Here is a 27,504-nt window from a genome sequence, read left to right as displayed (position 1 = left end):
TAATAAGCATTTCAACTACTTGATTGGAACAATCTTGCTGTTTCAGTCGTAGCCAGGCCGGTAAACTGACCCCTGGATCTGGATGTATCAAGGACCCCATAACTAACAGATCTTCCACTACTTGTAGTTTCAAGGGTGGCTGGATTGTCAAGCTCCCCAGCAGAGGATACCACAGTCTGCGCAGCCAATCTGGAAAAATCACTACTAAATCCATTCAGGATACCAGGATCTTCTTCAACACTATAATAATTGTATGCTGCAAGTACCTCCTTGTTTCTCACATACAACACAGCTGAAGCATTGTCTGACCTGATCTTCATGGATAGACCGAACAGGACTGGACTGAGAGCTGACAAGGCCTCCCAAATTGCCATCAACTCCAGAATGTTTGAGGGTAGATGAGATAAATCTCTTCTCCACCTTCTGTGGACTTCCATTCCCTCTGTATGGGCTCCCCAGCCTGGGCTGGACACATCGGTAAATACCTCTATCCATTGCGGTTCCTCCAGTGTAAGCCCTCTGAGCAGATTCACCAGATTCTGCCACCATAAGTGGTGAGTTTTAAGGCTGGAGACAGATGGATTTTTTTGTGACCAAAAAATGTTGAAGATGTCCTAATTAAAGGATGAGGTAGAAGCAGAAGAAAACTCCTTCCCTTTGTCATGTAGGTCATACTCTTTAAAACAGGACTGACAGAGTGTCTTATTTTTCATTGCAGGATTGTCACAAGCCCTGCATGATCTGAAATCTGTAATCTTCTCTCTCCTTCTTAGAAGCAGCATCCTCAACAGGGACAGGGTCAGTAGACATAAGAGAGTACATAGCAGCTCTTTTCACGGACCCCTAAACATAAACAACATAAAATGCTGGTAGGGCACCCATATTCAGAAGCAGCACACTTGCTGGCCTCACTCCTACTGCACAAGAGCGCCATAGAATATGCGCACTAACAAAAAAAAAAAACACAGGCTGAAAGGGTCTCCGCACATTAGCTTAAAGGAAAACTATACCCCCCAAACAATGTAGGTCTCTATAAAAAGATATTGCATAAAACAGCTCATATGTAAAATCCTGCTTCATGTAAATAAACCATTTTCATAATAATATATTTTTCTAGTAGTATGTGCCATTGGGTAATCATAAATAGAAAATTGCCATTTTAAAAAATAAGGCCCTGGGATCATAGGATTCACTGTACTCACAAACATACCAACAAACCATACATGTTAGGTCACATGAGCCAATTAACAGACAGAGTTGTGTCTTTTGCTTCAACACTTCTTCCTGTTACAGTTAGAGTTATAAGATTTCTGGTGAGGTGATCTCTGAGACAGCACACAGACCATCACGAAACGGTGGCTCAAGGCAAGAGATGTAAAAGGGCAAGATTTACTTAAATATATATTCCAGTTTGGTAAGATTCTTTAATATGCCACTTAATATGATATAAACTATCTGTTGCTTAAGTGTTCATTTTGGGGGTATAGTTTTCCTTTAATAGCATATGGATTTACATGCCAGCTTCTGCTTTAAATAGCTACATTCACACATAATGGGCCAGATTCAATTCAGTGAGTAAAAAGTTATATTGTGGTTTATCACGTGAAAACTCGTGGATTCAATTTGAGGAGAAAATACTTTACTCCAAATTCAGTTCCAGTTTTTTCCCATAGCATTCAATAGAGTATGATAAACTGTGAGATAAGTTGTTCTGAATTGAATTGCATCTCATCCATCAGTTTTCACGTGATAAACCTTTCACTCACTGAACTGAATCTGGTCCAATATCTGATAAGTGGCAGCAAACATTGCAAACAGATTTGCAAATTCCATTCTGTATCAGAGTGTGTTTTGCTGTCACCTAGTGGAGTATATTTAATTTACAGAGCCCACAAGCCCAAAACATTTAAACATGTAAAAACACCACGTTGTTTTTTGGCCTGGCTGCTGGCCATTTGAGCTAAGCTATAATAGGCACAATAATTGTCACACTAATATCAAGTAACATAAAAATGCTGAAAAAAATACAAATTATGAGATGGAAATATTTCATGTGAAACAAAGCATTAATACATGTGGCTGAATCATATCAGTTTTCTGCACTGACAGTACAAGGCTGGCATTTATTTATTGGAGTAAATGTGTGCAGTTTGTGTAGACTAATGCTTTGCACTGACAGCAAAAAGGAATTATTCACTAAATGGGTTTCACTTAATAACAGTTCTCTGTACTGACAGTGGTAGGGAGCTTTAGCTCTGGCAGTGAAGGGGTAACATTCATTCTGATGCTTTGCAGGATTAAGAGATCAGTACCATTTCTGCATCTTCTGGTCCCATCTGTCTCTCTGCTCTGATGGCTGAGCCCAAGCATCATGGATTCCTTGTCTGTTCACCAAGGCTTTCTCAGGAAATATGGTAGGTATTTCACTTCTACAAAGAAAACTCCTGTCATCAGGGCAGGTCTTCTGCTGTGTGTGTTTGTGTGAATGTGTATTTGTCTCCTAGGTGTGCATATACAAACTATTTAGTACATTTTAACCACTCCAAAAATACAAGAAATAACTAATAGCAGCATATATGTGCATAATGTTGTATATTCAAAGCATGCGACCACAGAAGGACAAACATACAGGGGGAAAATGTTTGATCTTAAAGGGGAACTATCGCAAAAATGAAAACTTAATATTAGCTTCATCATACTGAAATTACAAACCTTCTAAATACAATCAATTAAATATGCTGTTTATATTCCCTATCCCTCTCTCAGCATCTGTTTTGCTTCATTCTGTCTTCATGCAGCAGTTGGGTGTCAGATATTCATTGACAGTTAGATCCAATATATCTTATAGGGGGGACTTATTTGAAAGCAGATGAATTAGAGCTCATTCAAATAAATGATTCCAGTACAAACAAAATGTAACAAAATAACTGCCTTTTGCACAAATTCTGCATGTAGAGAGACAGTCTGGTGATTTTAGAGTGAGCTCTAATACATCTTCTAGGCAAAATGAGCCCCCTAAATAGTCGCGCGTATAACAATTGTTGCTGGTGTCAAATTTGATGCATGTCAAAATTATTTTGATGCCCATTGACTTCATTGCGTTTTGCAAATTTTTATCGGGTTTGCGCATTTCGCTGTAAATTTGCATCACAGATTGCCCATCACTATCAATGAATATCCAACACCCAACTCCTGCATGAAGACAGAATGAAGAGAAACAGATGCAGAGAGGAATAGTGAAGATGAACTTGATTATTTCAGAAACAGTACAGAATATTTATTTAATTATTTAAAAAGTTTCTTATTTCAGTATTCTGAAGCTTATATTACATTTTTATTTTCGTGATAGTTTCCCTTTAATATACACACATCTAAATAGAATAACCACATTTCTTCAGTATCCTCAGCAGAAACATCCAAGGAAAGCTCTAATCAATATAAACAACAAATGTATTCGAATAATTTGTAACTAGTGTGTATGAAAATGTACGAAACACGCACTGACAAAACCAGAGAGATACAAAAAGGTATTTGGATATAGATCCTTATGGAGCAGCTGTATGTCAATGGTTGTTTTTTTAGAACTTTTATAGAACTATGAAGAATATGGGGTATAACAAGATAGTTGATTCTAACAGATTAAAAGTGAGCAAATGCTTTCTGAGCACTATACATGTATAAAAATGTTAAAATTACCCAAGTAATTTGCCAGATTTGCCACAATATAGGACCTGTTATCCAGAATGCTCAGGATCTGAGGCATTCTTGATAATGGGTCTTTTAGTAATTTGGATCACCATGCCTTAAATTTGCTATTTTTTTTTTAATATTAAGTGAAACCAATATGATTGTTTTGCCTCCAGTAAAGATTAATTACATCTTAGTTGGTATAAGGCAGTGTTTTTTATTACAGAGAAAAAGGACATCATTTTTAAAATGTGAATTATTTGATTATAATGGAGCCTATGGGAAATGGCTTTGCTGTAATTTGTAGCTTTTCTGGGTAAAAAGTCTCTAGATAAAGTTGAACTCAACAACACACCAACCTTAAGTTTTCCACCAGGAAGAAGTCTTTGAGTCTGGAAATGGACTTTAGAGAAATCAGTCATTTCTTTACTTAATTATTACAATGTAGTTTTGACCAAGAGATGGAATACAATACCATTTAGGAACATTAATATTCTTTCCTAGTGATGGGCGAACAAATTCACCAGGCGCGAATTTGCGGTGAATTTATTTCACCGCCGAAGAATAAATTTGCAAAACTGCGGCTAAAATTCGCCAGCAAAAAATTCAGCGCATCAAAAAAATTTTGGCATGCATCAGAATAGTTGCGCGCATAAAAATTGTCGTGCATCAAAATTATTCGAACGCACATTGACTTTAATGCATTTGGATAAATTGGACTTTAATGCATTTGTCAAAATTGACACGCGTTAAAAAAATTATTTTGATGCCCATTGACTTCAATACGCTTTGCGAAATTTTCGCCGTTTTGCAAATTTCGCTGTAAATTCACATTTTTTGGGTGAAACGGGACAAATTCCTATTGTAAAGCTGAATCCTTTTAAAGATCAGTGTCATTTGTATAATTTAAGACCACAATTCATTTTCAGTAAAATTAAAAAAACAAACAAATTCAGATTCAGCCAATAAATCAGTTCATGTTGATATGGGCTTTGCTTCTAGTTGGTTCACATTGATTTCTATGTAAGCAATCTCTACTTTAGATGTTAATGAAACCATCAGCAGTTCCAAACAGCACTGTGGGTATTTTTAGAAACTACTGGTACAGATTCTCTTCTCTTTGGTGTGTCCATGTAAAAATCTCTTCTTTACCCAAGGAATGTTTATTAGATAAGTACGTAACACATAGAGCCAGGATTCACATTATTATATACTCGGACATCGACCTTATTTCCTCATACTTTATTTTGTAATCATTATATACCAAGGAGATACTGTACATCTATAATGTACAGTAATGCCATAATCCCATATGCCCTACATCCTCTTTCTATTATTGTGTGTTCTATGGAAGATAAGTATCTCAGCTACAGATATAATTGAATTTTAATCCATGGGATTTCTTCCAATGAGCAGAGTCCCCATGTAGTTCACAGAGCATTTTCAGAAACACCATGGATCAGTAAGTATTAAGAAGAATAGGTCAGAGACAAAAATAGTTATAGTGAATAGTGTGGCTGCAGAATAGTTAGGGGGTGAATGAACAATAAATGCGAAGTGACCATATATTGAAAATGTCTATATGATATATAGACATTGCAGTAGACCCAGCATAGTAAGGGGAAAGTTCTATGAGTGGGATGAAAGGTGTGGTTAAAGGTATTCTGATTCAAATTGCCATGATAGTGACTGATTTCCCGGTGAGACCTCTCTGCCTGGTCTGTATAGAGCTTTGCAAGTGTGGACAATCTTTGTCATATAGCTGAAGTCACCAGACACTTGGACTCCACAAAGGTTCTTTATTTGGGATGGATGGACAAATGTTGGAGGTCAAAACTAATATTTCAAGTCTGGATTGAGAGTCAAACTAGTCTCTAGCATTTCAAGTACACAGAGGCCCAACCAGCCCACTCCTCAATGACTGTCTGTGGCATCTTACAGCATGGAAGGCAGGAACTTAAAAAGATGATGGGAGGAACGTATATCACACATAAGGAAAGGGAATAGGAGGGTTTTACAAAGAAGGAAATGAAACAGCGTGCAATGTAGCTTTTGTCACTAGGTGGCATAGTAACAATATGTGTATGCATATAAACATAAGCAATTATGCTTCCTCTTTGAGGGATGACTACTCTGCTTCCCCACAATAAACACCCTTTTATGAGCAGATATTTCATGCTGGCGGCTTGAATATGGCCTGAACTCTTCAGACAACTTTTCATTTGGCCATCCCCTCCACACCCAATTGAGAACATGTGAAAGGATTGGATCCAGGGTCGGACTGGAGGGGTCAGGGCCACCGTGGCTGCCACATCAGGGCCCTCGCAACCCCCCCAAGAGCCCTCCTTCCCAGTTGCAGGCCTCTCTCCCCAGTCGGAGGTCAGACTGTGTGGAGCGGGTCTGGGCTGGAGGGGCCCACAAGGGCTGGAGCCCACCGGGTTTTTTCCTGGCATCCCTCCGGCCCTGTCCGACGCTGATTGGATCCTTTGTAGTCATATGAGCAATCTCAGTAGCTTCCAGTGGTGAATCAGGGAGGGATTCTAGCAGTAGTACTTCAATTAAAGGTGGTAGTGAGCAAGCTGAAATTTGTAAGTGCAAGTGACTCAGAGAATGAGCATTTAAAATTGATTTCCCAGGTTTGTAAGCATTGGTGTAATCCTGAGCACTTAGCATGATACTCCATCTGAGCATTCAAAGAGACAACATTAGAAATCGGAATATCTTTTGTGAGCAAACCCACTTTGTTAAAAAAAAGGGAATTCGGCTCTTAAAAGAAGTGGCTTTTTGCCGCCCCTGGTAACTGGCTGCTCCATGTCTCCTGAGTAAAGGTTCTCACCTTGCCTTATGGCAGCAGAGGCCCTGAGCAGCACTGGCCTTCTCTGCTCAGGGTTATCTATAGTCCCAAGAAGCAGGGTCACTTACATCAAATTCCTTCATGTGTCCCAGGGCAACCATCTCTGCAGTGGATCTGAAGTTTCTATTGTGAAAGGTTGCTTTTCTGCACTTTTCTTATGCTGCTGATCTATCCACAGCAGAATTGTAATCCTCGTCACCACAAAAAGTGTTCACAGTGGAAGTTGTGCAGGACTTACTGCTTATGCTTAAAAAACTGGTTTATTTGAGCTCCACCATGGCTAACTATGTATATGAATTTCAAGAAGGAAGTATCTCAAAACCATGGATAGTAAAACAGAAATGAAGCTAGAACAGCACATCCACTAACTGAGAGAGTGCATAGCAACAAAAGAACATTTAAACAAGTAGATCCTTCGTGGTACACAACAATTACATATGGGTGTTAGTCTGTTATTCTTCAGTTAAGCCCTCTACAGTCCACTTGAGGCAAGCAAGTTTTCCTTTATTTTATTTGGAGGTATCCAGCATGTACAATGTTTCAGGTGGCCACTGACGCCCATCCTGAGATGAAAGAGTGAAGGTGCCTTATTTCAGTTTTTTTTAAGTACTGTTTAGCGTGCTGTAAGTTATCCTTTAAAAACATTTTAAATACTATAAGTAAGACAAACAGGGCCGCCATCAGGGGGGGACAGGGGGGAGAGTTGTAGGGGGCCCCGAGGGTAAGGGCCATGCCACACTTACTTGATTAGCCGGGCCCCCATTTTAGAGCTGCTGACTTCAGGAAGGCACGGATTTTTAAGGGGCCCTGGCCACCAATTTTCTTATAATGTGGGGAGGGGCATGGCCACAAATGTTTTTTTTATGGGGGACCCTGACCACCAATACCAATTTTTATTTTTTATTAACATGTGGGAACCCTAGCCACCAATATTTTTTTTTGTTTTTTTACAGTGTGGTGGGGGGCGAACCTGTGGGGTGGGGAGGGCGGACCTGTAGGTGGGGCTTGCGGTGGGCGCAGCCCAGGGGGCCCAGGAAATTTTGTCTTATGGGGCCCTGCGATTTCTGATGGCGGTCCTGAAGACAATCCTACTTTACATAAATAATGCGGCATAACAAACTCTACTTTTCCATTGGTCAGGCCACTACTGCTATGATGGCTGTGTTGGTATCACTGTTGTCTGAAATGGCCATCAAGAAAATAGAATAGACAAAACCTGAAATACAGCATATTTTATACATTAGCTCATTGGTTTATTTCTGCCCTGCAGGGGGATTTCTCTTTAAGCACTGGAAGGAACGTTACCTGCATCTCACCCATGATGGGAGCCTTCTTGTGTCGCGAGAGCCTGGCTCTTCTCCTGATCTGGTGGTTCCAGTTCTTTCTCAATGTCAAGTTATCCTGGAAGGTTCGAAAATACTGGATCTCCCCAAGCTGCCTGTCGGGGCTCAGGCAGACAGTTGTTTGGGATTGTCATTGAGCGATGGGAGGACACTCCTTCTTTTAGCCCCAGATTCACAGGAGTGCAAGTATGTAAATAGATAGCTTATAAAAACACAGAGGCAATTGGTAAATTGATCAGAGTTTAATAAAGGTTTCAAGAAACACACAAGGTGTTCTACCATAAGAATATAAAATGTGTTATGTATGGTGTTTCTTTGCCTTACTTGCACACAGGTCTGAACTGAGAATGAAAATAGGCCTTAATTTAGCACAGTGCGCCTAATGACGCAGGCCAGCTCTCAAGCTACTACCGCCTCCGAAGGTGCCTAAAAGACTCTGGCTTTTCGATAATGAACGTCAGACCCAGAAAATTATTTCCGATGTGCACTGAAGTGCAAGCAAAACTGCATATATTTTGAAACATTAACCCAAATTGCCTCATGTGCAGTTCCCCTTGGCAACCGCAATTACACTGTAATGTGCAATATGTGGTATGTACAATATTGCACGTGCACACTGCACTTGCAGGTTGTAAATTTATGTGGTTTAGTCAATTTTGGCCAGTAGATGGCAGCAACCCCAATGACTGGCCATGTATAACTAATGTGGAAGTTGAACAATTTTCACACACACTGTAGCAGACAGCACCAACAGGAATATCTGTTTAAAAAGCCTTTATTTTGCTTTTCTTAGGCTTAATGATCAGGAGAGTTACAATGTTTCAAGCCAAACAATGACCCTTTATCAAGCTTTTTTCAGCCCACACCATGCCGATTAATATATACCTACATCAAAATTGCCTTTTCTCTGACATCATTGGAGCATCTGCCCTGTCAGTATTGTGCCTCAGGGAGACCACTTACAGATCACTAAGGAGTACCTCACCAAGTTATTGGTTTATGCTTTGTATCCAACCAGTAGCATAGATTAAATCACTTGGCCCCAGATCAGAATCTTTCATTTTTTTCACCTGGTTGGCCTTCCATGTGTTTTGTGTGGGTTGGCAAATAGCATTATTATTTTTGTTGTGTTATGTATGTTTTGCTTTGTGACTTAAAGTAGCGCGCAAAAAAAATATTGTAAGTGAGAGGGAACTGCAGAATCTGCCATAGAATCTGTGGCCATTTCCGTACTGCAGTAGTCACTGCAACCAAAAAGAGTTGTACCCTCATGTTATACCCCTCTTGGCTGCCATCAGACACATATTTTTAATTGCAACCCTATGTTTTATACAAGTATATAACATTTGAGGCCTATTAGGAATAATACACTTTAGATTTTGTAGTCCCTTCAATTGAGCCCCCACAGTTGCACCAGCCCCTGCTATTTATCCTGTTATCATAGGTGCCTGATGCAAGTTGCCATCTTGACCCTTGCACCCCTTTGTTATGCCTCTGCGTCCATTTCTGCCAGGCAGCCGGGTATAGTACTGAACAGGATGAAAGCCAGTCTTTGCATACAGCTACTTTTAGTTGCTATTTGATAGAGCTAACCAGATAACACTAGGGGGCCGATTCACTAAGCTCGAGTGAAGGATTCGAATGAAAAATACTTCGAATTTCGAAGTATTTTTTTGGTACTTCGACCATCGAATTGGTTAAATTCGTTCGAATTCGAACGAAATCGAACAAATCGAACGAAAAATCGTTCGACTATTCGACCATTCGATAGTCGAAGTACTTGCCCTTTAAAAAAAACTTCGACCCCCTACTTCGGCAGGTAAAACCTACCGAAGTCAATGTTAGCCTATGGGGAAGGTCCCCATAGGTTTGCTAATCTTTTTTTGATCGAAGGATTTTCCTTCGATCGTTGAATTAAAATCGTTCGATCGAACGAAAAATCCTTCGATCGATCGATCGCAGGATTAGCGCTAAATCCTTCGACTTCGATATTCGAAGTCGAAGGATTTCAATTCGAGGGTCGAATTTCGAAGTATTTTTAACTTCGAAATTCGACCCTTAGTGAATCTGCCCCTAGGTGTATTTACTGGATCATGTGTTCTTTAAGTTGCATCAGTTCAAAACCATGAACATCTTAAAAAGCTATTGTGCATGTGATAATTTTTTTAATGATGCTGTTCTGATGATATAACTGACTACTATAAAAAACTGTTTTTGAGAAACCACTCAAGTTCTAAAGATGGGGTATTTTTTTTATCTTTTACTAAACATTTGGTTTTGATTTTCTTGCAGCAAATGGATAGATATACTTCGGAAAGTAAAAGAGGTGAGAAAAAGATCCTATACTTACCAAACGGCACCAGATAAACAAGTGGTTATAGAGTCATTAATACCTGCTGACTGAATACAGTGGGTTACTAGAGCTGAAACTTAGACCCCCATTTATAATAAACTAGATGTGTTGCCAGTTCATATATGATCGTATACATTGATCCAAATGTCTTCGTATACAAATTCCATTCCTTAGCATTTGCATTTGACCAGATTTTCAAATATGCCTCATAAAAACTGATGGATTTCAAATGTATTTAACTGAGCCACACAGTCTATCAACTATATTTGAGTATATGGCGTTAATAAGTCATAAGTCAGCCTAGTTGTCATGAGCTAAGCTCTATGTACCAATATGATTCAAGACTCATTCGGGGGAATGTAATAAAAGTCGGTAATGGAAAAACTATTCGCAATGTGAAAAGTTATGCCGTTGCACGAACAAATTTAGCTTTGCCCGAATTTAATATAGTTTTTGCAATCCCGGTAACTGTTTAGCGACCACTTCTGACAATGGAAGACCATTTGCAAATTTTATAGTTTGCGCCAATTCGTAGTAAATGTAATATAACATCTTACTGAAAAAGTGGTTATGTTTGCTCCAAAAGATTACGACACCTTCAAGCACTTCTTAAGAGTGCGCAATTAAACTTTGCAATGCAATACCAGTTTAAGGAACAATATTACATTGCGAGATGTGGATTTTTTTTTATTGGTGCAATTGTTTTTCTCTTTGCGACTTAAATTACATTCCCCCCATTATTTTGTATCTTAATACATAACTGATAACTGGGCCCTCAGCAACCTTCCTTCCAATTAATTCTTTAACCATATGCACACATTATTTGTTGTGTACACTCTTTAATAACTGTCTACACAAAACGATAGGTGGGTATAAAACAATACAACATTTTCACAAATAAACTCTTTGTGTGCACCATAATTTGTCATGTAAGATGGCCTAAAGGCTGTTAGCACATGCACACAACTTGAGAAGAACATTCACTATTAGTACAGAGTTTTAGGGAACTGTAATCCACATAAAACTTATTTCAAAAACTCTTAGTGTAAAACGCAAGAGGCTTTTGACATTCATAAATTCAACTGTGCAAATTATAGCCCAGAAACCGTCAGAGCAATAATGTCAAAACAGGTCCAGAAGATAGCAGATCAATAACTTTGTTGCAAACTACATTGTGTTTCAAATATACTCTTACCTTCCACAATTCTTCATGCAATTTCAGAGCCTGCTCCAACCTCCTCTGTCCCCAGGCAGCTGTAAACGCCATCCATCATCTCCCATCAGAAAATGTTGCTGGAAACACAAGGAAAGAAACCAAGCCAAGGATGATGGTCAGTCAAAGTGTATTGCTTTCTGTTACATATAATAGGAAAAATAAATATTAAATGAAGTGTGACCTGCTAGTCATCCTTTTCCACTTCCCAGCTGAGCTACCAACAATGAATAACATACAGTATACAGTTAGAGATCAATTCATGATACAATAATATACACCTATAATGAAAGTCTTAATAAACAGGAACATTTTCTATACATATTTGTGTAAACCAGAGGAATCTTGCAATATTAAGTTGCAGTTTAAATTAATCTATAGTTTGATAGAGTTTTATCTACCTCTGCAGGAAGAACTGCTATTTGTAAAGAGAAGTGCCCCCCTCATTGTCTGCGTCATGGATCTCAGCTCCACCGGGGAGTAAAGACAGCATGCATACTCATGGGTGGAGCAGCAGCTGGACCAACTCTGGGTCATATGGTTACCTCAAGTCATGGTTCTCATTATGCTGACTCTGCTGCTCCCTCAGACTTCAGAGAATTGGGATACCACGCCTCTGTAGACACAGAAGGCTGCCAATATAACATGGACTTTGAGGGGATGGATCAAGATTATAACACTTTTGACTTTGGAGGCTTTGCCTTTTAATCCATAAATAGTGAAAGAATTAATGAGACTTGGTTGGGAAGAGCTGTAGGGAGCTTGGAGCCATATTATGGTGTGACATATGTGACATATGTAATAATAATTTATCCTGGGTAAGGCAAATCAGTTCCTATACTGGGCACAGTACCATTTGGCACGATAAGGTTAGTTATTGAAGAACTGTTTTATACCAAGCACCTATATCAGCATATAGCCAAGCTGAGAACTTTCAGCCCTTTTAATCTTGGAATACTATATTTAACATTTAGTATGCGTCTCAGTGATTCACAAAGTGGAAACAGACTACAAATTCCAAATTAAATTGTAAAGCTTGCACACCACCAGAAAGCAAAGCTGCCATACTAAGTGACATGTAATAACAAATTAATAATTTAGAGGCTTTTAACAGATTATATAAATAACTAAGTTGGGCTCCCCCCATCACCTTTTCTGATTAAAGGGCTATGCCCAGGGCTGGATACAATATTAAATTATAATTGCAGATAATTGCAATTGGGGATCTTTGTTGTGACTGTTTTTTCAATTCAGAGTTCATTACAGAATAGTTTCTGCAGTTTGATTTAAGGACAGCTCCAAGTATGACATTGAGTATAGAGCAATAGGGGAATAGGTTGTCTTATTGTAGCTTGTGTGTTTTAATTCTTTATATGTTAGTGATTTTAGATGTAGGGCTACCCCTAAAATGTACAATAACTAAAAGGGTTGGTCAAACAAAGGAATAAAGAGGCATAGGTAGTCTGGGGTCTATTTAGAAAGCCACAGCAATCTCAGAGTATGTCAGGATTTCCTGCCCAACCCAAGCCAATGCTGTATTTGATCCATTGTACTTTACCATGACCTTGTGCTTCATCTTCCAGATTGTCTGTCTCGGCAGAAAGCAGAATCATAATAAGTAATCCTAATAAATGTTTTATAGCTTGAAGTAAAGTAATATCTTTAAAAGTATGAAATCTATTATCATATATAATATATACATTTCCTATAATAGAAGAATTATTTCAGGTAATTGCTCTTCCTGTTCATAAAAAAGATGTTTAGCCTTGCTTTGTGTAGTGCCTGTTATTAACAAAGGCCCCACTGTCTATCACTATGTACTTTGTTGGATATCTGTGGAAGATTTATGGAAGATTGTAGGAGTCTTTCAGGAAGAAACGAGCATTTATTTACTTTCAGAGCAGGTCTAGCAGACCATTTTGCCCTTCTTTTTTGAGTTTTTTACTGACTTTCAGGTCTCTACCTCACAATATAAAAAATTCCCAGTCATCCTATTGTTTACATCTAAGTAGTATAGTAGACTTTATAGCCTTATGTGTGAATAAATCAAACAAGTTATATTTACATATTTGTTTTCCTATAGAAAATGACAGTTGCGAACGTGTGGTGTATGAGGTCATGAGTGCCCCTAGACCAGGGATCCCCAACCTTTAGAACCCATGAGCAACATTCAGAAGTAAAAGGAGTTGGGGAGCAACACATGCATGAAAAATGTTCCTGGGTGCCAAAATAAGCGCCGTGATTGCCCATTTAGTAGCCCAATGTGGATTGTCAACCTATATTGAGGATCTATTTGGCAGTGCACCTACACTGACTCTCAGGATGAGCCACCCTAGGGACAGTCTGAGATGCATTTCTCTAGAATAAATGCTTCCTGATGCTTATAGCAAGTTAAAAAAGGAGGGGAACAAGCTAAGAATCAAAAGTGGTCATTAAGCAAAATGTCTAAGGGGTACTTCTTTTAAGGGGTGCAATAGGTACCTTCAAAAATGTGAATAATCAGTGGTAGCCCAACCAATTCGGCTGTACTTGCTCCCCCATGCTTACTTCATAGTGCCGGAATGGGTCTAGGGGGCTACTGCAAATAGTGCTTCTAGAATATGTGGTGTTTATACAAATGGCCTGTAGATGTCACTGTGCTCAAGACTTATACTGTGTATACTTACTATACAGCTTGTGGTGTTAGAGTTGCTTCCTGTTGTGTAATGACTGCATGAGCCTGCTAATAAAGCACTATTATACTCTACTCATCCTCAGCTACCAAAACATAACAGCACACTGAAAATACTGAAATACTGATTTAAAAAATTACATTTTGACTCAAAATGACCAGGAGTGGCGAATAATAATACAAATAAATAGATAATATGAGAGCAAAGACAGAAGAATGAGAAAGCAAAACAACAGTGGTTGTGGAAAGACTGGTCACCCTCCTTCAAATATGGCAGAAAGGTTGGGGAAAACTGAGTTAGTTTCTTTTATCGATAGTATCTATAAGCACAATTTTATTCTTACCTATGGTAATGTTTCAATAGTATCGAATTGTATCAAAGTTCAATAACCCGATCCTCTGACATTATTTCTGGCACAGGTCATTACCATGATTAACCACTCGTTAGTAAATAGGTGCCACTAATTCTTAAATTAGTATCCTGAATATTTGATATTAATATCTTCAATTAAAATATCATAATTTTCCCCAGAAAATCTACTTTACCTTAGACTTGGTCTTAAATTTCATGAAAACCACAAGGTTTTAAACTCATGGTATGAATACATCTTTTTTAAACTGCAGGATCACTGTATCCCAGTCACCACCTCTTATATTGCTTCTAATGCTTTCTATTGTTTTAATAAATATACACCAAATCTGGGTTTCATTTTTTATTTGCATGATTTTACCAGTATGGGTTTTGTCATTTTGTGCTTTCTCTAAACTAAATTAGACATGTCACTTTACCCTTTATCTCAACATATGGAAATAATCCTTACAACGGTATATGTTTATTTATTTGTAGCAATTTTTGTTCCCCTGTTGTACTTATAATGTATTGTAAACGTGTTCTGCCCTGCCAATACAGGCAGCATACATATAATACATACATACAGAATTAAAAGAATACACTCTGTGTTGTTTTCTTTATACAAGCAACATTTTATTCATCTGGAAATGTGAGAGGCAAGGAATGCAGCAGTCAGACAAAGTCAATAATAGAGGGGTACACAGATTGACCAATGGACCATCAAGTGAGATGGTAACTGCATTGCCTGATTGGAGGACAAAATACTTGACAGCGCGCCAGCTCATTAGAGAGCTTAAATACAGTTCTTAAAGACTTGCTCACCAAATGGGATTTGGTAATAATTGGGCCCTATATATTACAATGTATATTAACAACTAAAAGCAGATTGACAAGAAAAAGCATTATCATTCTGCCAATGGTAATACTATGGGGTCTATTTATGAAGCCTTGATTTTTTCTGGTAGTGTTTTTTAGGCGGAAAACTAAAATGTTTAGAGGAAAAAAACTCGAATTTTTCGCAATTTATTAAACTTCAAAGCTGCTAAAGATCTGAATCCGAAAATACTCCAGCTAAAACCTTTTGAAGTCATGTAAAAGTCAATGGCAGATGTCCCTTTTACAATTTGAAGATGTTTCTTGTCTTTATGATCTTCTAGGGTTTCAGACTGGTTTCCGTTCGATAATCTAAAAAGTCGCACATTTTAAGTGTAAAATCGAAAAAGTTGCAACTTTTTCCAGCTGATTTTTATATAAATTAGTAGATGGGCGTTAGGTCGACTTTGTTATAATAAAAAAAATTGGAAAAATTAGAGTTTTAGTAAATACCACCCTATGGGGCAAATTCACTACGATTCTTAGTTGTGCCAGGCGCAACTTCGCCGCACTTCCCCGCACTTCGCCACACTTCGCCAGGCGTAGTTTCGCCAGTTTCCCCAGCACTCCGCAAATTCACTAAAATCTGAAGTTGCACTCAGGGGTAGCGTAAGGTTGCGAAGTTCCGCTAGCGTAGATTCGCTAAGCGAAGCGAAGTTACGCTAGCGATGGTTAATTTGCATACGGCGCCAAATTCAAATTTCAATAGAGGAATACGTAGAATCACTACAAATGCCTGGGAAACCTTCAAAACATCAAATAAAATTTTTTTTTTGCCCTACACATGTGCCCACTGTATAGTTAAGTTGCCATGAGTTAGGAAATGTAGGGGGGAAGGAGGGGAGCCCCAAAAAGTTTTTCGATCTTTTTCAGCCTATCACCCATAATATAGAAAAAACGCCAGTTCAAAATTTGAACTTTTTTTGAAGCAATCCCTATCTACTCTATTGCGCTTCGCCTGGTTTGAGGTGGCGAAGGAAGTCTAGCGTAAAAGGTAGCGTTCAGTACACTGCGCGCGTTAGTGAATTTGCGTAGTTACGTCCGTAGCGAAAATTCGCCAGGCGTAAGGGTGCGAAGTAACACTAGCGAATTTACGCCAGCGTTCGTTAGTGAATTTGCGAAGTAACGAAAATGCCCAATGCTACCGAATTGCCGCTAGCGTTAGGCGCTTCAGCGCTTAGTGAATTTGCCCCTATGTGTCCACAGAGTAAATAGTGGCATGAAATTTGAGTTACTGCAAGGAGCTTGGGTCCTGGGTCCAGCGGAGGGCCTGAGTGCATATCCTGCACCAAGATCCAGCCAACAGTAGTTACGCCACTGCTCTGCAGTAGGATCATAAAGACAACTGATATATATACAGCTATACAATACGTGGGAGACTAGATCAAAACTAAGTAATAAATATTAAATGCTCTGATATTTCACATTATTGTCGTGGCAGGGCACACATTTTGTATTCCCTGGGTAGGTGACCAGAACTGCTGATTTCAGGGGTGACATCAAGATCCTCAGAAGGCACAATGGGTCTCAGAGTGAATTTCTGAAGCAGAGATGTAAGAAACAGAAAGATCTCCATCCGAGCAAGGCTTTCACCAGGGCACATCCGTTTACCTGGAAAATTAGATATTGCACTTTATTTTATCTCTTATTGTAAAATATACAAAAGCTCAACATCATATGATATATATATATTTTTTTTTACTCCTCTTTCAGACTTAAAAATGTGAACTGAACCCAGTGTTATTCAGATAATATTAAACTTAATGGGAGGGAGCAAGGGTGAATTTAAGATAAAATAAGGCTCATGTGCCGTTAACCTACAAAATATTTAGAAATATTTTAAATGCATTGTTGAAATGCAGTCAACAAATCCTAAATTAGCCTGGTCTTCCTTTGTTCTTGAGACTATTAATTGTGAAGTGAATTGTGTATTTTGGGTTTTGTTGCCCTCTACTAAAATCAACCTCAGAATGGCAGAATTACAAATAATTGGGCAATTACATGCAAAAAACTGCACAGCACTGCTCTCCTTCCTTCCTTCCTTCCTTGTGACCAATTACCCATAGTGCTCGGAACCTTGGGTTTTCTGGATAATGGATCTTTTCAGAATCATACCTTAAGTCTACTAGAAACGCATGTAAATATTAAATAAACCCAATAAGATGATTTTGCTTCCAATAAGGATTAATTATATTTTAATCGGGATTCATTACAATGTACTGTTTTATTATTACATAGAAAAAGGAAATAATTTTGAGAAATTTGAATTATTTGGATAAAATGGAGTCTATGGGAGATCGACTTCCCATAATCTGGAGCTTTCTGGACAGTGGGTTTCCAGATAACGGATCCCATACCTGTACACATATATATATATAAAAATTCTGCATGTATGGCCACCTTAAGATACATGCTTCTTATGTTTTCCAGAAAGGAGAGAAAAATGCTTAATTGAATACCAGGAATGGGACCCCTCCCGCCTCAATGCAAAGACAAAAACAGCAATAATCTTACAAAATAGTATACAGAGTTTTCAGATAAAAGTGAACACACTGCATTCTCTTTAACAATTAGAGTAAATTAGATAAGGAGGTTCAGATGAGGCAGATGAGAACAGGTGTATTGCACTTTGATAAACTATAAATACCTGAAATTTGGACATTTTATGTAAAAAAATAACACTTTTAAACTTGTGTAAAAATACATGATATTATTATTAAAGGAAGTCATTATGGGATGATAGTATTGCTTTAGAATAGTGTATGAGATACATTTAGGCAAGCCTTGTCTATTTTTTAGCTTTAATGTATTTCACTCTTCAATAAGGACACAAATCAATTTGGATTAGAAATGTTGGGGGGGGGGAGTTTGGAAAAACTCCAGTGATTCTTGCGTGTACATTTACCTTGAACTTCTGTTTGAGCACTAAATAGGGTAATATTTAACTCTCTATTATTTATCCTTGACCCACCAGTTTTTGGCCAGTTAATGTGATAACACAACCAGTCCTCACCACTGCAATAATTTCTATGACATTTATAATAACCCTTTCAACAAGCTCCAAAGCTGCATTTACTATATACTGTTCTGTTGTAATGCAATGGCATCCAGTACTTGGGTAATCTGGTGCATTTCAGTGAGGCAGATAGGAGCAGGTTGTTTAAAAATTCCAAGGTTGACCTTGAGTTTCCTTTAGCTTCTAAATGTAAGCATGATTATTCATGTATGTTCGCAGTAAACTGACAAAACATGGTCATTGAAAAAGAGTGCAATAGAATACGTTAGGTGGGTAGATTTTGGTATAAATGCTTTGATAATGACTTGTGTCCCTCTGGTTTCTGTCACCCAATATTAATTAAAGACAATCTCACCTGCAGAGAATGGCATGAAAGCTTGGCTTTTCCTTAAGACACCATGTTCATCTAGGAACCGCTCTGGGTGAAATTCCTCTGGATTTTTAAACAGCTCAGGATCCTTTAGCACAGTGGTTAGCAAGGGAAATACATCTGTTCCCTGAAACACGAGGAAGGCAGAAACTTACATACTGTATAATATCAAAATAATAGAAGTCAAATAGAAATGCAATTTATTATACTGCTGACGTAACATATTGATACATCTTTTACCTTGGGTATATTATAACCCCTGAATGAGACATTGTGTGACGCTGTGTGGGGGAGCCCAGTAGGAACAATGTCGCAAAATCTTTGGATCTCATGGATGACTGCATCAGTATATGGCATCTTGTTTCTGTCTTCAATTTCTGGACACTGTTGGCGACCTATCACATGATCAATCTCTTCTTGGATCCTCCCTAGTCAATGCAAATGTATGGGTTTTTCAGATACATTATAAAAGCTTTGACAATACACTATTACTCACAATGGACCAGATTCAATTCAGTGAGAAAATGTTATCTCATGGTTTATCACGTGAAAACTAACGGATGCAAAACGTCAAAAAGACTTCAATAGAGTTTTCAAGTGATAAACCATGAGACAGGTTTTTCTGAAATTAATTGTATCACAAATTGAATCTGGTCTATGAGTTTTCACATGATAAACCTTTTTCTCACTGAAATTAATCTGGCCCAATAACAGTACTTTGTGTTTGAGAGAGTGAAAACACTTGGGACCTTTGATATGCCAAGCAATGGGATTTTTTGCAAGCAGTAGTTTATTTGCTTTGCAGGCGCTGGACAAAAAAACATTTTATTGTGAATCTTTTATTTTCACTTTATAGGGTACCTGGCCCTGATTTTAGGCTTATGTTATACATGTGCCTTGTAGTTAGACAGAAATAGCTTTACTTTTTATATGAGTGAGTACCCTGTTATGGCCCAATATGGTGCAGTCAAGTACAAGGAGCAGCTGATATTGATACACCATGCAACTGGATTTTTGTAAGCACACTCTATATTATTTCCATTCTGGAAATATGTATGCTGGCCTGGAGAATCCATTTTTGCTGGCAAAAAGTAATTGATTTGCAGGCACTGGATAAATGGATATAAAATTGTATTGCAAATCTTTTATTTTCACTTTATTTTGCAGTCAAGTACAACTAGCAGCCACTCAACTTTGGGTTTCGTCAGTACAATTTAAGAAAATGCCTTGCCTGCTTTTTTTTTCCGTGATCTTTTTTTTTAACCCATGATTGGGTTCTTAAGAAAATAAAAAGCTTGCCTGAAACACTGACTGTGGATTTATAAAAATGATCGAGCAAGGTAAATATCACATTTTCTCACATTGTATTGCCTAAACCTGAAGGTTTATTATGTACATTTTGCAGGCTTTCCACTGGTGAGGTACATGCATGTGACATACATAAACAAATAGGAATCATCTGTAGATGATGTAAATCTGTAGATGTAGAAACATAGAAGTGTAAATGATTGTCATGATAGGCCAGTTGTGCTAACCCACAGCAATCAATCATTTACTACTGACTGAAAGCAAACATCTGATCATTTTATCTCTGCACCTTCTACTACATTATCCTCATTGAGTGTTACATGAGAACAGATTCGTATTACCTTGTATGTGTGGCCATTTGAGCAGAATTAGTATTCCATATCGTAAGGTTGTGCTGACAGTCTCTGTACCAGCAAAAAATAAATTTAAAGCAGATCCTGTCAGATTGTCTATATGAAACTCAGTGTTGGGATTCTGCTGTTCCTGTAGAAAGATAGCAATTTATTTTTTATTTCTATTAATTAGCTCCATTGTAATATTCCATTCTTGTATGTAAATAATGAAATCATTTGAAAACTCCTGAAAACCTAGTGGTCAGATGAAAGCTCCTCCACTGCTCTATTTACTACAAAAAAACTTGACCCCATTCCAGTGAAGAAAAAGCCAGCTTCTATTTGCTCAGAAAATCGGCTTACCTATAGGTAACTTTTAGGAGCACATTTACTTAGCTCGAGTGAATGAATAGAATAAAAAATACTTTGAATTTCGAACGTTTTTTTTGGCTACTTCGACCATCGAATTTGCTACGACTTCGACTTTGAATCGAACGATTCGAACTAAAAATTGTTCGACTATTCGACCATTCGATAGTCAAAGTACTGTCTCTTTAAAAAAAACTTCGACCCCCTACTTCACCAACTAAAACCTACCAAACATCAATGTTAGCCTATAGGGAAGGTCCCCATAGGCTTTCCTGTCAATTTGGGATCGAAGGAAAATCGAACGAATGAAATGCGGTAAATCCTTCGACTTCGATATTCGAAGGATTTTACTTCGACAGTCGAATATCGATGGTTAATTAACCCTTGATATTCGACCCATAGTAAATGTGCCCCTATATGTACATTCATATTTTAAAATGTCAAGACTAGTTATTGGGCCCACCCCCACAGCAAGATCATTGAGCTCCTAATCTTGCAATATATATTGCAACTGCTTATCAGTGAAAGTTTCACTGGGCCCCTCTAGTTCCTATGGCACTGGCAGTTGCAGGGTCTGTTTCCTCTATAATTACACCTGTGCTTTTCAGAAAAATAATTTGTGAGTTGATATCATAGTAGCTGTGGTTACAAAAAAACACATCCATCAAGTTCAGTCTCTTGCCTTAGCAAAACCTACCCTACTGTTAGTTGATCTTTAGTGTAGCACATAGAAGGGACATGGCCAAAAATATTTGTGTATCACTATTCCTACAGAGTGTACTATTTAACTGAATGTTATTATAACACTTTTATTAGATCATTGTGTTCCAGTACCTCCTGCATCTTGATGAGAAAGCAGTCTATAAAATTTTGAGGTGAATTGACATCCAATATCTCCTTGCTCTCCCTTACTCTCTGTTGAACAAATCCCTTGAGGTCAGTTAAATCCTTCATTGCCTTTTGATGAGGACCAGGGATGTGACACAGGATCTTGTGAAAGGTGAAAAATATCTGCAAGAGAAAGGTAAAGAAACTATAGTTATTGGTGGTAAATACTTCCTTTCTGGGTTAGCATGCACAAGGGACTGCCAAAGAAATGCACAGTAAACCTGGGGCCGATTTACTATATTTAATTCTTTGCAAGCAGTACTGATGCATTTAAAGTGTTCATTTTTAGTTTCATATTTTAAGATAATTCTTTTTAATTTTTTAAATGATTTCCATTTTGTCTTTAATATTAAAGCAGTACATTGTAAATAAGTTGCATGGGTCCATATTAGTGGCAAAGCGATCTTATTGGTTTTTTTTTGTAATGTTTATCTTTTTATCAGCAGACTTAGGGTCAGGGCACACAGGCAGATTCAGGGAGATTAGTCGCCCAGCGACAAATCTCCTCTTCTTTGGGGCGACCAATCTCCCCGAACTGCCTCCCCTGCCTTCCCATCAGCTAAAATGTAAATTGACGGTGGGATGGCGTGATTTGTTTTCCGAAGTTTCCTTGTGAGGCAACTTCGGGCGACTTTGGAAAACAAATCGCGCGAGTGCCATCCCGCCGGCGATTTACATTTTAGCCGGCAAGAAGGCAGGGGAGGCAGTTCGGGGAGATTAGTCGCCCTTGAAGAAGAGGAGATTGTGCCCTGACCCTAAAAGTATATAGTTCCAATTATGGAAAGATCCCTTATCCAGTAAATTCCCAAGCATTCCGGATAATAGATCCTATACTTTTTGGTAAATGTGCAAATTTGTTAAAATGTCCCTAACTGTCTGAATTGACAGAACTACTAAGTGCCATTCTGGATTCCTCAGTCAGATCCATGATAAAATCAGCCCTTAGTCAGGGGAAAGGCATGTCTCTATTTTCTTGTAGGTTTCTAGATTATATACAGCCATTTACCTGCAGAACGGTGACTCCTTTTTTCCCCTTTGCCACTGCTTTTTGGTCTTGCTCTCTAAGTATAAACTACAGACCAGAGGGTCATATTTTGAAAGGTATAAGCAACACTTATTTACACTTACTAGCAGATTGTAAGGGATCTGAAATACTGTGGGTGACAGGGAATGACTGCAGTATTATGTGTGAACTCAGACTTTATACTCAGATGTGCCTGATTCTCATCAGGATGATGTTCAGTAATGTCCTATGAACTTCAGTAGTATGCTGCAGTCTAAGTTGTCCAAACATTAAGGGGGTCATTTACCAAGAACTGGATTATGTTTTTTTCCATGAATCTCTAAAAATGTGTGGTTTCTACTTTAAAAAGCTCTAAAAATGTATGAAGTGTAAAAACCATGAAAACTACTAATATAAAACTTTGCCAGGCAAAAGTTTTGCTGATCCATTGGGGCCTTTTTAAATCAATTTGCACTTTTAGAGGTTTTTGTATTTTTCATTTGCTAGGAATTGTATGAAAAACTTGAGTTTGTAAAGGTTTTTGAGACATTCGGATTTTTGAGCGTTTTCCGTTTTTTTTTGAGTTTTCCGTTTGTACTTTTTATATTTGGATTTTATAATAAATCAAAGGTTGAGTTTTAGAGGTTTGTGAGCTTTTTTATACCTCAAATGAACTCACAACCTGAATGTTTTCTGATTTAAGAAAAATCTTGAATCAGAGAACTAGGGGTGAAAAACCCAAAAACTCTCATTAATTGAGTTTTCGCCAAAAAAAACCCCTTGAATTGATCGAATTAATTGTGTTTTCATCATGAACATCATGAAGGCTATAAACGTTTTTTTTTCAAGAGACCTCTGCCATTGACTTCTGCATGAAGAAGTCATGCAGAAGTCATGGTGTATTACCAGATTCAAGCTATTTCCAGTCATTTTCCAGTCTCTTATTAAAGTCAATGTATAGTTGCTAGGGTAATTTGGACCCTAGCAACCAGATTGCTGAAATTTTAAACTTGAGAGCTGCTGAATACAACTCAACAATAAACTAAATGAAAATAAAACCAATTGCAAATTATCTCAGAACATCTCTCTCTCCATCATACTAGAAGTTAACTCAAACTTTTATTCTTATTTGTGTGATTTTTTTTTGATTACCACTTTTATTACATTTCTCCCATAGAACATTGTTTAACTTGATTTTGATATAGTCAGTAGGATCTGACTTTCACTCAATAGCATGAAGCAATTTTTTATGGTGCAGTGTCAGCCTGGTTATATGCAAAAGCAATTTTCATTCTGTTCTTTGCTATTTACAACATGTTACCCAAAGAAAAATCCTCTGTAACTGGTGTTATTATTTCTGAACCTTCTCTTGCCCTATGGAAACACATGATTTTATACTCAGTCTGAGATGTTCAATTACTTCTATAATTATATCCTGGAGAAAAATGAATGCTCATGACCCATAGAAGAAGCCTGCAGGCTGTACACATATAAGCGAGATAATTATAGATCTTATTCTTATTTGATTTTACCCCTGCCCAGCACTGATGCACTAAAATGATTAAGAGCATGCAGACTTTGGAATGTAATTCCAGATGTACTATAAATATATATTAAATTTAAATGGATTTTCTCACCACTCCCCATGAGGAATTCATGAAACGCAAAACTTTGTTGATATTTTTTAGGAGGAAGAGAAACTGTTCATCCTTGTAATCAAACCGCTCCCCAAATACAATGGAGCAGATGATGTTGGATACAGCACATCCAACATAAAATGTAGGGTCAAAAGGCTTGCCTGTTCAGAGAAAAAACAAACAACCATCAGTTTAACACTCAGATTTGAAAAATGCAGCCCATACTGTCATATAGTATCCCTAACGCTTTCTTTTCCATGGTAGGGAGAAAGTGCATAAAACGCTATACTACTGTTGATGTGGGGGAACTAGGCAGTACCTAGCAAGCACTGTTCTTTGCAAGATGGTAAGTACATAGTTACATTGTCCTAAGCAGTAGACACATTAATCTGTCTTAGAATCATAAAACTTAAAGGTGTCTATCCCAAGCCTCTAGCACACCTTCACACTGCCCATTTCTACAGGAAATTCTGTTTATCTCAATGTTTGTGGGCATACACAGAGATACAGACAAACTAACCAACAGGTCTGTACAGGAACAGAAGAGATCTACCAGGTATTGAATGAGCCAATGTTATTGCGAGTGACACAAACAACTGCATATGCACTATATACTTGTGAACATAATAACACACCTTCGGTATTTCCAAACTCCTCTATCAAGAAAGTAGACTCCTCCTGAATCCTCTTCTCGATGGTTCTCTTTCCCATTCCAAAATTCCTTAATGTAGTTAAAGCGAATCGACGGAGTTGTTTCCATCGATCCCCATTACTGCCTGTGATCCCTAAAGATAAATGAGACATTTAGGTAAGCAACTATGTTAGTGTACTAGAAGGTTTAATGTAATTAATGACAAGTATATCAGCTCACCATATCCTTTTAGTATATGTTCTGCCAAGGGCATCTTTCCTCTAGAACCAAAGGCATCTGGTTGGTCAATCAAGGCCTCTTTGACTGTCTTGTACCCACAAAGCATTACTACTGGACGAGCTCCAATATATACAGTGAAAATGGAGCCATGTTTCTCCTTGAGCTATTGGTTTAAAAAATAGAAATAGCTAGTATATTCAGACTTTTATATTTGTTTTCGCTTGTAGTTGTCGGACTTGACTTAAATTTTTAGAGGTTTTAGAGATATTTGTATTTTTTCGAGAAATAGAGTTTAATCATGGTTTCAAAAAGCTTGAATACCACTAAAATTTGACCTTTACTAAATGGGCCTCCCAGGGGCAGAATCATTACTAAAAGTAATCAGCTATTCAGTGGGCTGTTAGGTAAGGTCAGAGACAAACTGTGTCAGGGTTCCCTAGTAGTTAAAAGGGGAAGCCACCACTTCTGTCTCTGGTCCTGGCTTTATGGAAGAGACAGTGTGCTAAAGAGCCTGAGGCGGAGGTAGGCCTCATTAGGTAAACAAGTGCCAGGAAGATTTGTAATATCTAGGAAAAAAATGGAAACTCTATAAGATACTGAGAGGCAAGGTGAGTAACACCCTTGTCTGTAAATCGGAATGTTTGTAAATTCCTGGCAAAATCTCTTGTAGTTGGTTTTCATTATTTGATTTTCCAGGAATGAACCACTGAAATTCTTACAATGATACAACTTGCTGAATTGTTGCTCTGTGCTCTTAACTCTATCACCCATAAGTCAGAAAGGACACAGCATAAGGCTGTGGGCACACAGGTTGAAGGCTTAGCTGCTCTTAGCTCTCATATTTTATGCAAGAAGAGGTCAGCCCAAATATGAAAAAAAGGCATCTCCAGGCTGATCTCCATTCAAATATGCTGTCTGTGCATGTACACGGGCTGATCGTATTCATTTGATGGAGCAAGGGCAGGGAGCAGATCAGCTTCTCTCAGCCTGCAACAAAATATGCAGGCTGAGAACAGCTGAGCCTTCAGCCTGTGTGTCCACAGCCGAAGGATTCAGGCACAACAATATATTTCAAGTCACATATAACAGATCTCTAAATAGGAGATATTGTTGGTTATACACTGACGTGGGGAGGAATGTCCTAATAAGTACACAATGCACAAAGATTCTAATCAGATTCAGCAAGCAAAGGGAATCAAGCAAGCCAAGACTTTTACAGATAAACATACCAGTAATGCTGCCTCTTACACAAACAATCCAACTTACTTTAGCAGAGAACAATATAGCTGCAAGCCTATAAAAAGCCTACAACAAAAGCTGATCAAGCAGACACGCTCCTTCATTGCTGTTGTAAAGTCTTAGCAATGGATTGGGCTGCAAGTGGTAAAACTAGGAAGATGATTGAGCAGGTAGGTTCATCAGAAACTACTCACAGAAGTTGAAAAGATTAAGCTTTAGCTTTTCAGACTGGCCAAATAAAAATCCTATCATCCCTACTGGTGTGATCAGACTTGAGAAAATGCCATATTTATAGCACTTTGAATCAGATATGCACCAATGGTGCTGAATCATGTCCTAAAATATGTTGGTTTTACAGGGTTGGGTTATCTGGCAGGGAATTATGTGGGCATAATGGGCAGCATGGTCTGAATGGTCCCATTTTTTATTATTGAAATGTTGTCATGGATGGATTTGTTTTTGAATTTGTCATGTTTGCATTTCATTGACCAAGATTTGTCTGCTAGCTTTAGAATTTGTGCAAACATCAGAGTTTTTCAAATGATCCAGACCTAAAAGAGATATGGTCAATTTGATAATTTTCTTATATCTCTGTAATTTAAATTAATTCTGTATTATACAAAGAATGTATTGTTAGAACAGGATTATGGTATAAGAACTATGCACACAGCTTGTATGTTTCATCCTATAAGTCTAAATTACTGAGGCTTCACTTGTGGATGACTTGTGGGAAGTTTTGAATCTAAAACAGCTTATTCACTTGCTGTTAGAAGTGGCAGAACTTACCGTTCTTCAAAAATGTTTTGATCATATACTGAGAAAATGTTCTCATTGTAGGTTGCCTTAAAAACTTCAAATAAAAATAATATTAAAAGGCAATATTTTATTTTAGAAGTTAAAAGTCTTTTGGTCCCCTAATTCTATAACGTTTTGGTTCACAAACCACTTTCATTGCTGTAGAACTAGAGGTATGCAACTTTTGCTCATTGAGCTGGGAAACTATTAGGGCCTGTGTAGGCAATTGCATGTGAGCATCACAAATACTGCTAAACTCATGGCTTAAGAAGCAATGTTGCAGAACATAAGAGCAAAAGGAGAATAACTAGAATAACTAGATCCCATTAA

The 27,504-nt window shown here is 37.9% G+C and overlaps 2 protein-coding genes across 2 annotated transcripts in view; one reads left to right on the top strand and one right to left on the bottom strand.

Moving 5' to 3' along the window:
• The first annotated feature begins 2,299 nt into the window (after positions 1 to 2,299).
• On the top strand, positions 2,300 to 12,626 carry LOC121397063. Its single transcript, XM_041572937.1, has 5 exons — positions 2,300 to 2,414; positions 7,812 to 8,070; positions 10,177 to 10,210; positions 11,460 to 11,568; positions 11,860 to 12,626. Exons 1-5 carry the CDS (start codon positions 2,372 to 2,374, stop codon positions 12,156 to 12,158), a joined length of 744 nt encoding a protein of 247 aa, XP_041428871.1. The 5' UTR covers positions 2,300 to 2,371; the 3' UTR covers positions 12,159 to 12,626.
• A 3,846-nt stretch (positions 12,627 to 16,472) lies between these two features.
• The window catches only part of LOC108698627, a 36,362-nt gene continuing 25,330 nt past the window's right edge, over positions 16,473 to 27,504 (bottom strand). The window contains exons 11-18 of the mRNA XM_018230248.2: positions 25,141 to 25,303; positions 24,905 to 25,054; positions 24,270 to 24,430; positions 21,576 to 21,752; positions 20,382 to 20,523; positions 18,973 to 19,160; positions 18,718 to 18,859; positions 16,473 to 16,957 (exon numbers count right to left, since the gene is read on the bottom strand). Of these exons, the coding sequence (XP_018085737.2) occupies positions 16,773 to 16,957; positions 18,718 to 18,859; positions 18,973 to 19,160; positions 20,382 to 20,523; positions 21,576 to 21,752; positions 24,270 to 24,430; positions 24,905 to 25,054; positions 25,141 to 25,303 (1,308 nt within the window). The 3' untranslated portion in view covers positions 16,473 to 16,772. The remainder of the gene's footprint in view (positions 16,958 to 18,717; positions 18,860 to 18,972; positions 19,161 to 20,381; positions 20,524 to 21,575; positions 21,753 to 24,269; positions 24,431 to 24,904; positions 25,055 to 25,140; positions 25,304 to 27,504) is intronic.

Source organism: Xenopus laevis, chromosome 8L, assembly GCF_017654675.1.
Source record: "Xenopus laevis strain J_2021 chromosome 8L, Xenopus_laevis_v10.1, whole genome shotgun sequence".
Classification (NCBI taxonomy): domain Eukaryota; kingdom Metazoa; phylum Chordata; class Amphibia; order Anura; family Pipidae; genus Xenopus; species Xenopus laevis.
Note: the sequence above shows the minus strand (reverse complement) of the source record. Positions and strands in the feature narration are given on the sequence as shown.

Bases quoted from the DNA above. Each gene is read 5' to 3' on its own strand.
- LOC121397063 (XM_041572937.1), top strand. From the start codon at position 2,372: ATGGATTCCTTGTCTGTTCACCAAGGCTTTCTCAGGAAATATG. The intron at 2,415-7,811 runs GTAGGTATTTCA...TCTGCCCTGCAG, and splicing joins AGGCTTTCTCAGGAAATATG to GGGGATTTCTCTTTAAGCAC. The intron at 8,071-10,176 runs GTATGTAAATAG...ATTTTCTTGCAG, and splicing joins CCAGATTCACAGGAGTGCAA to CAAATGGATAGATATACTTC.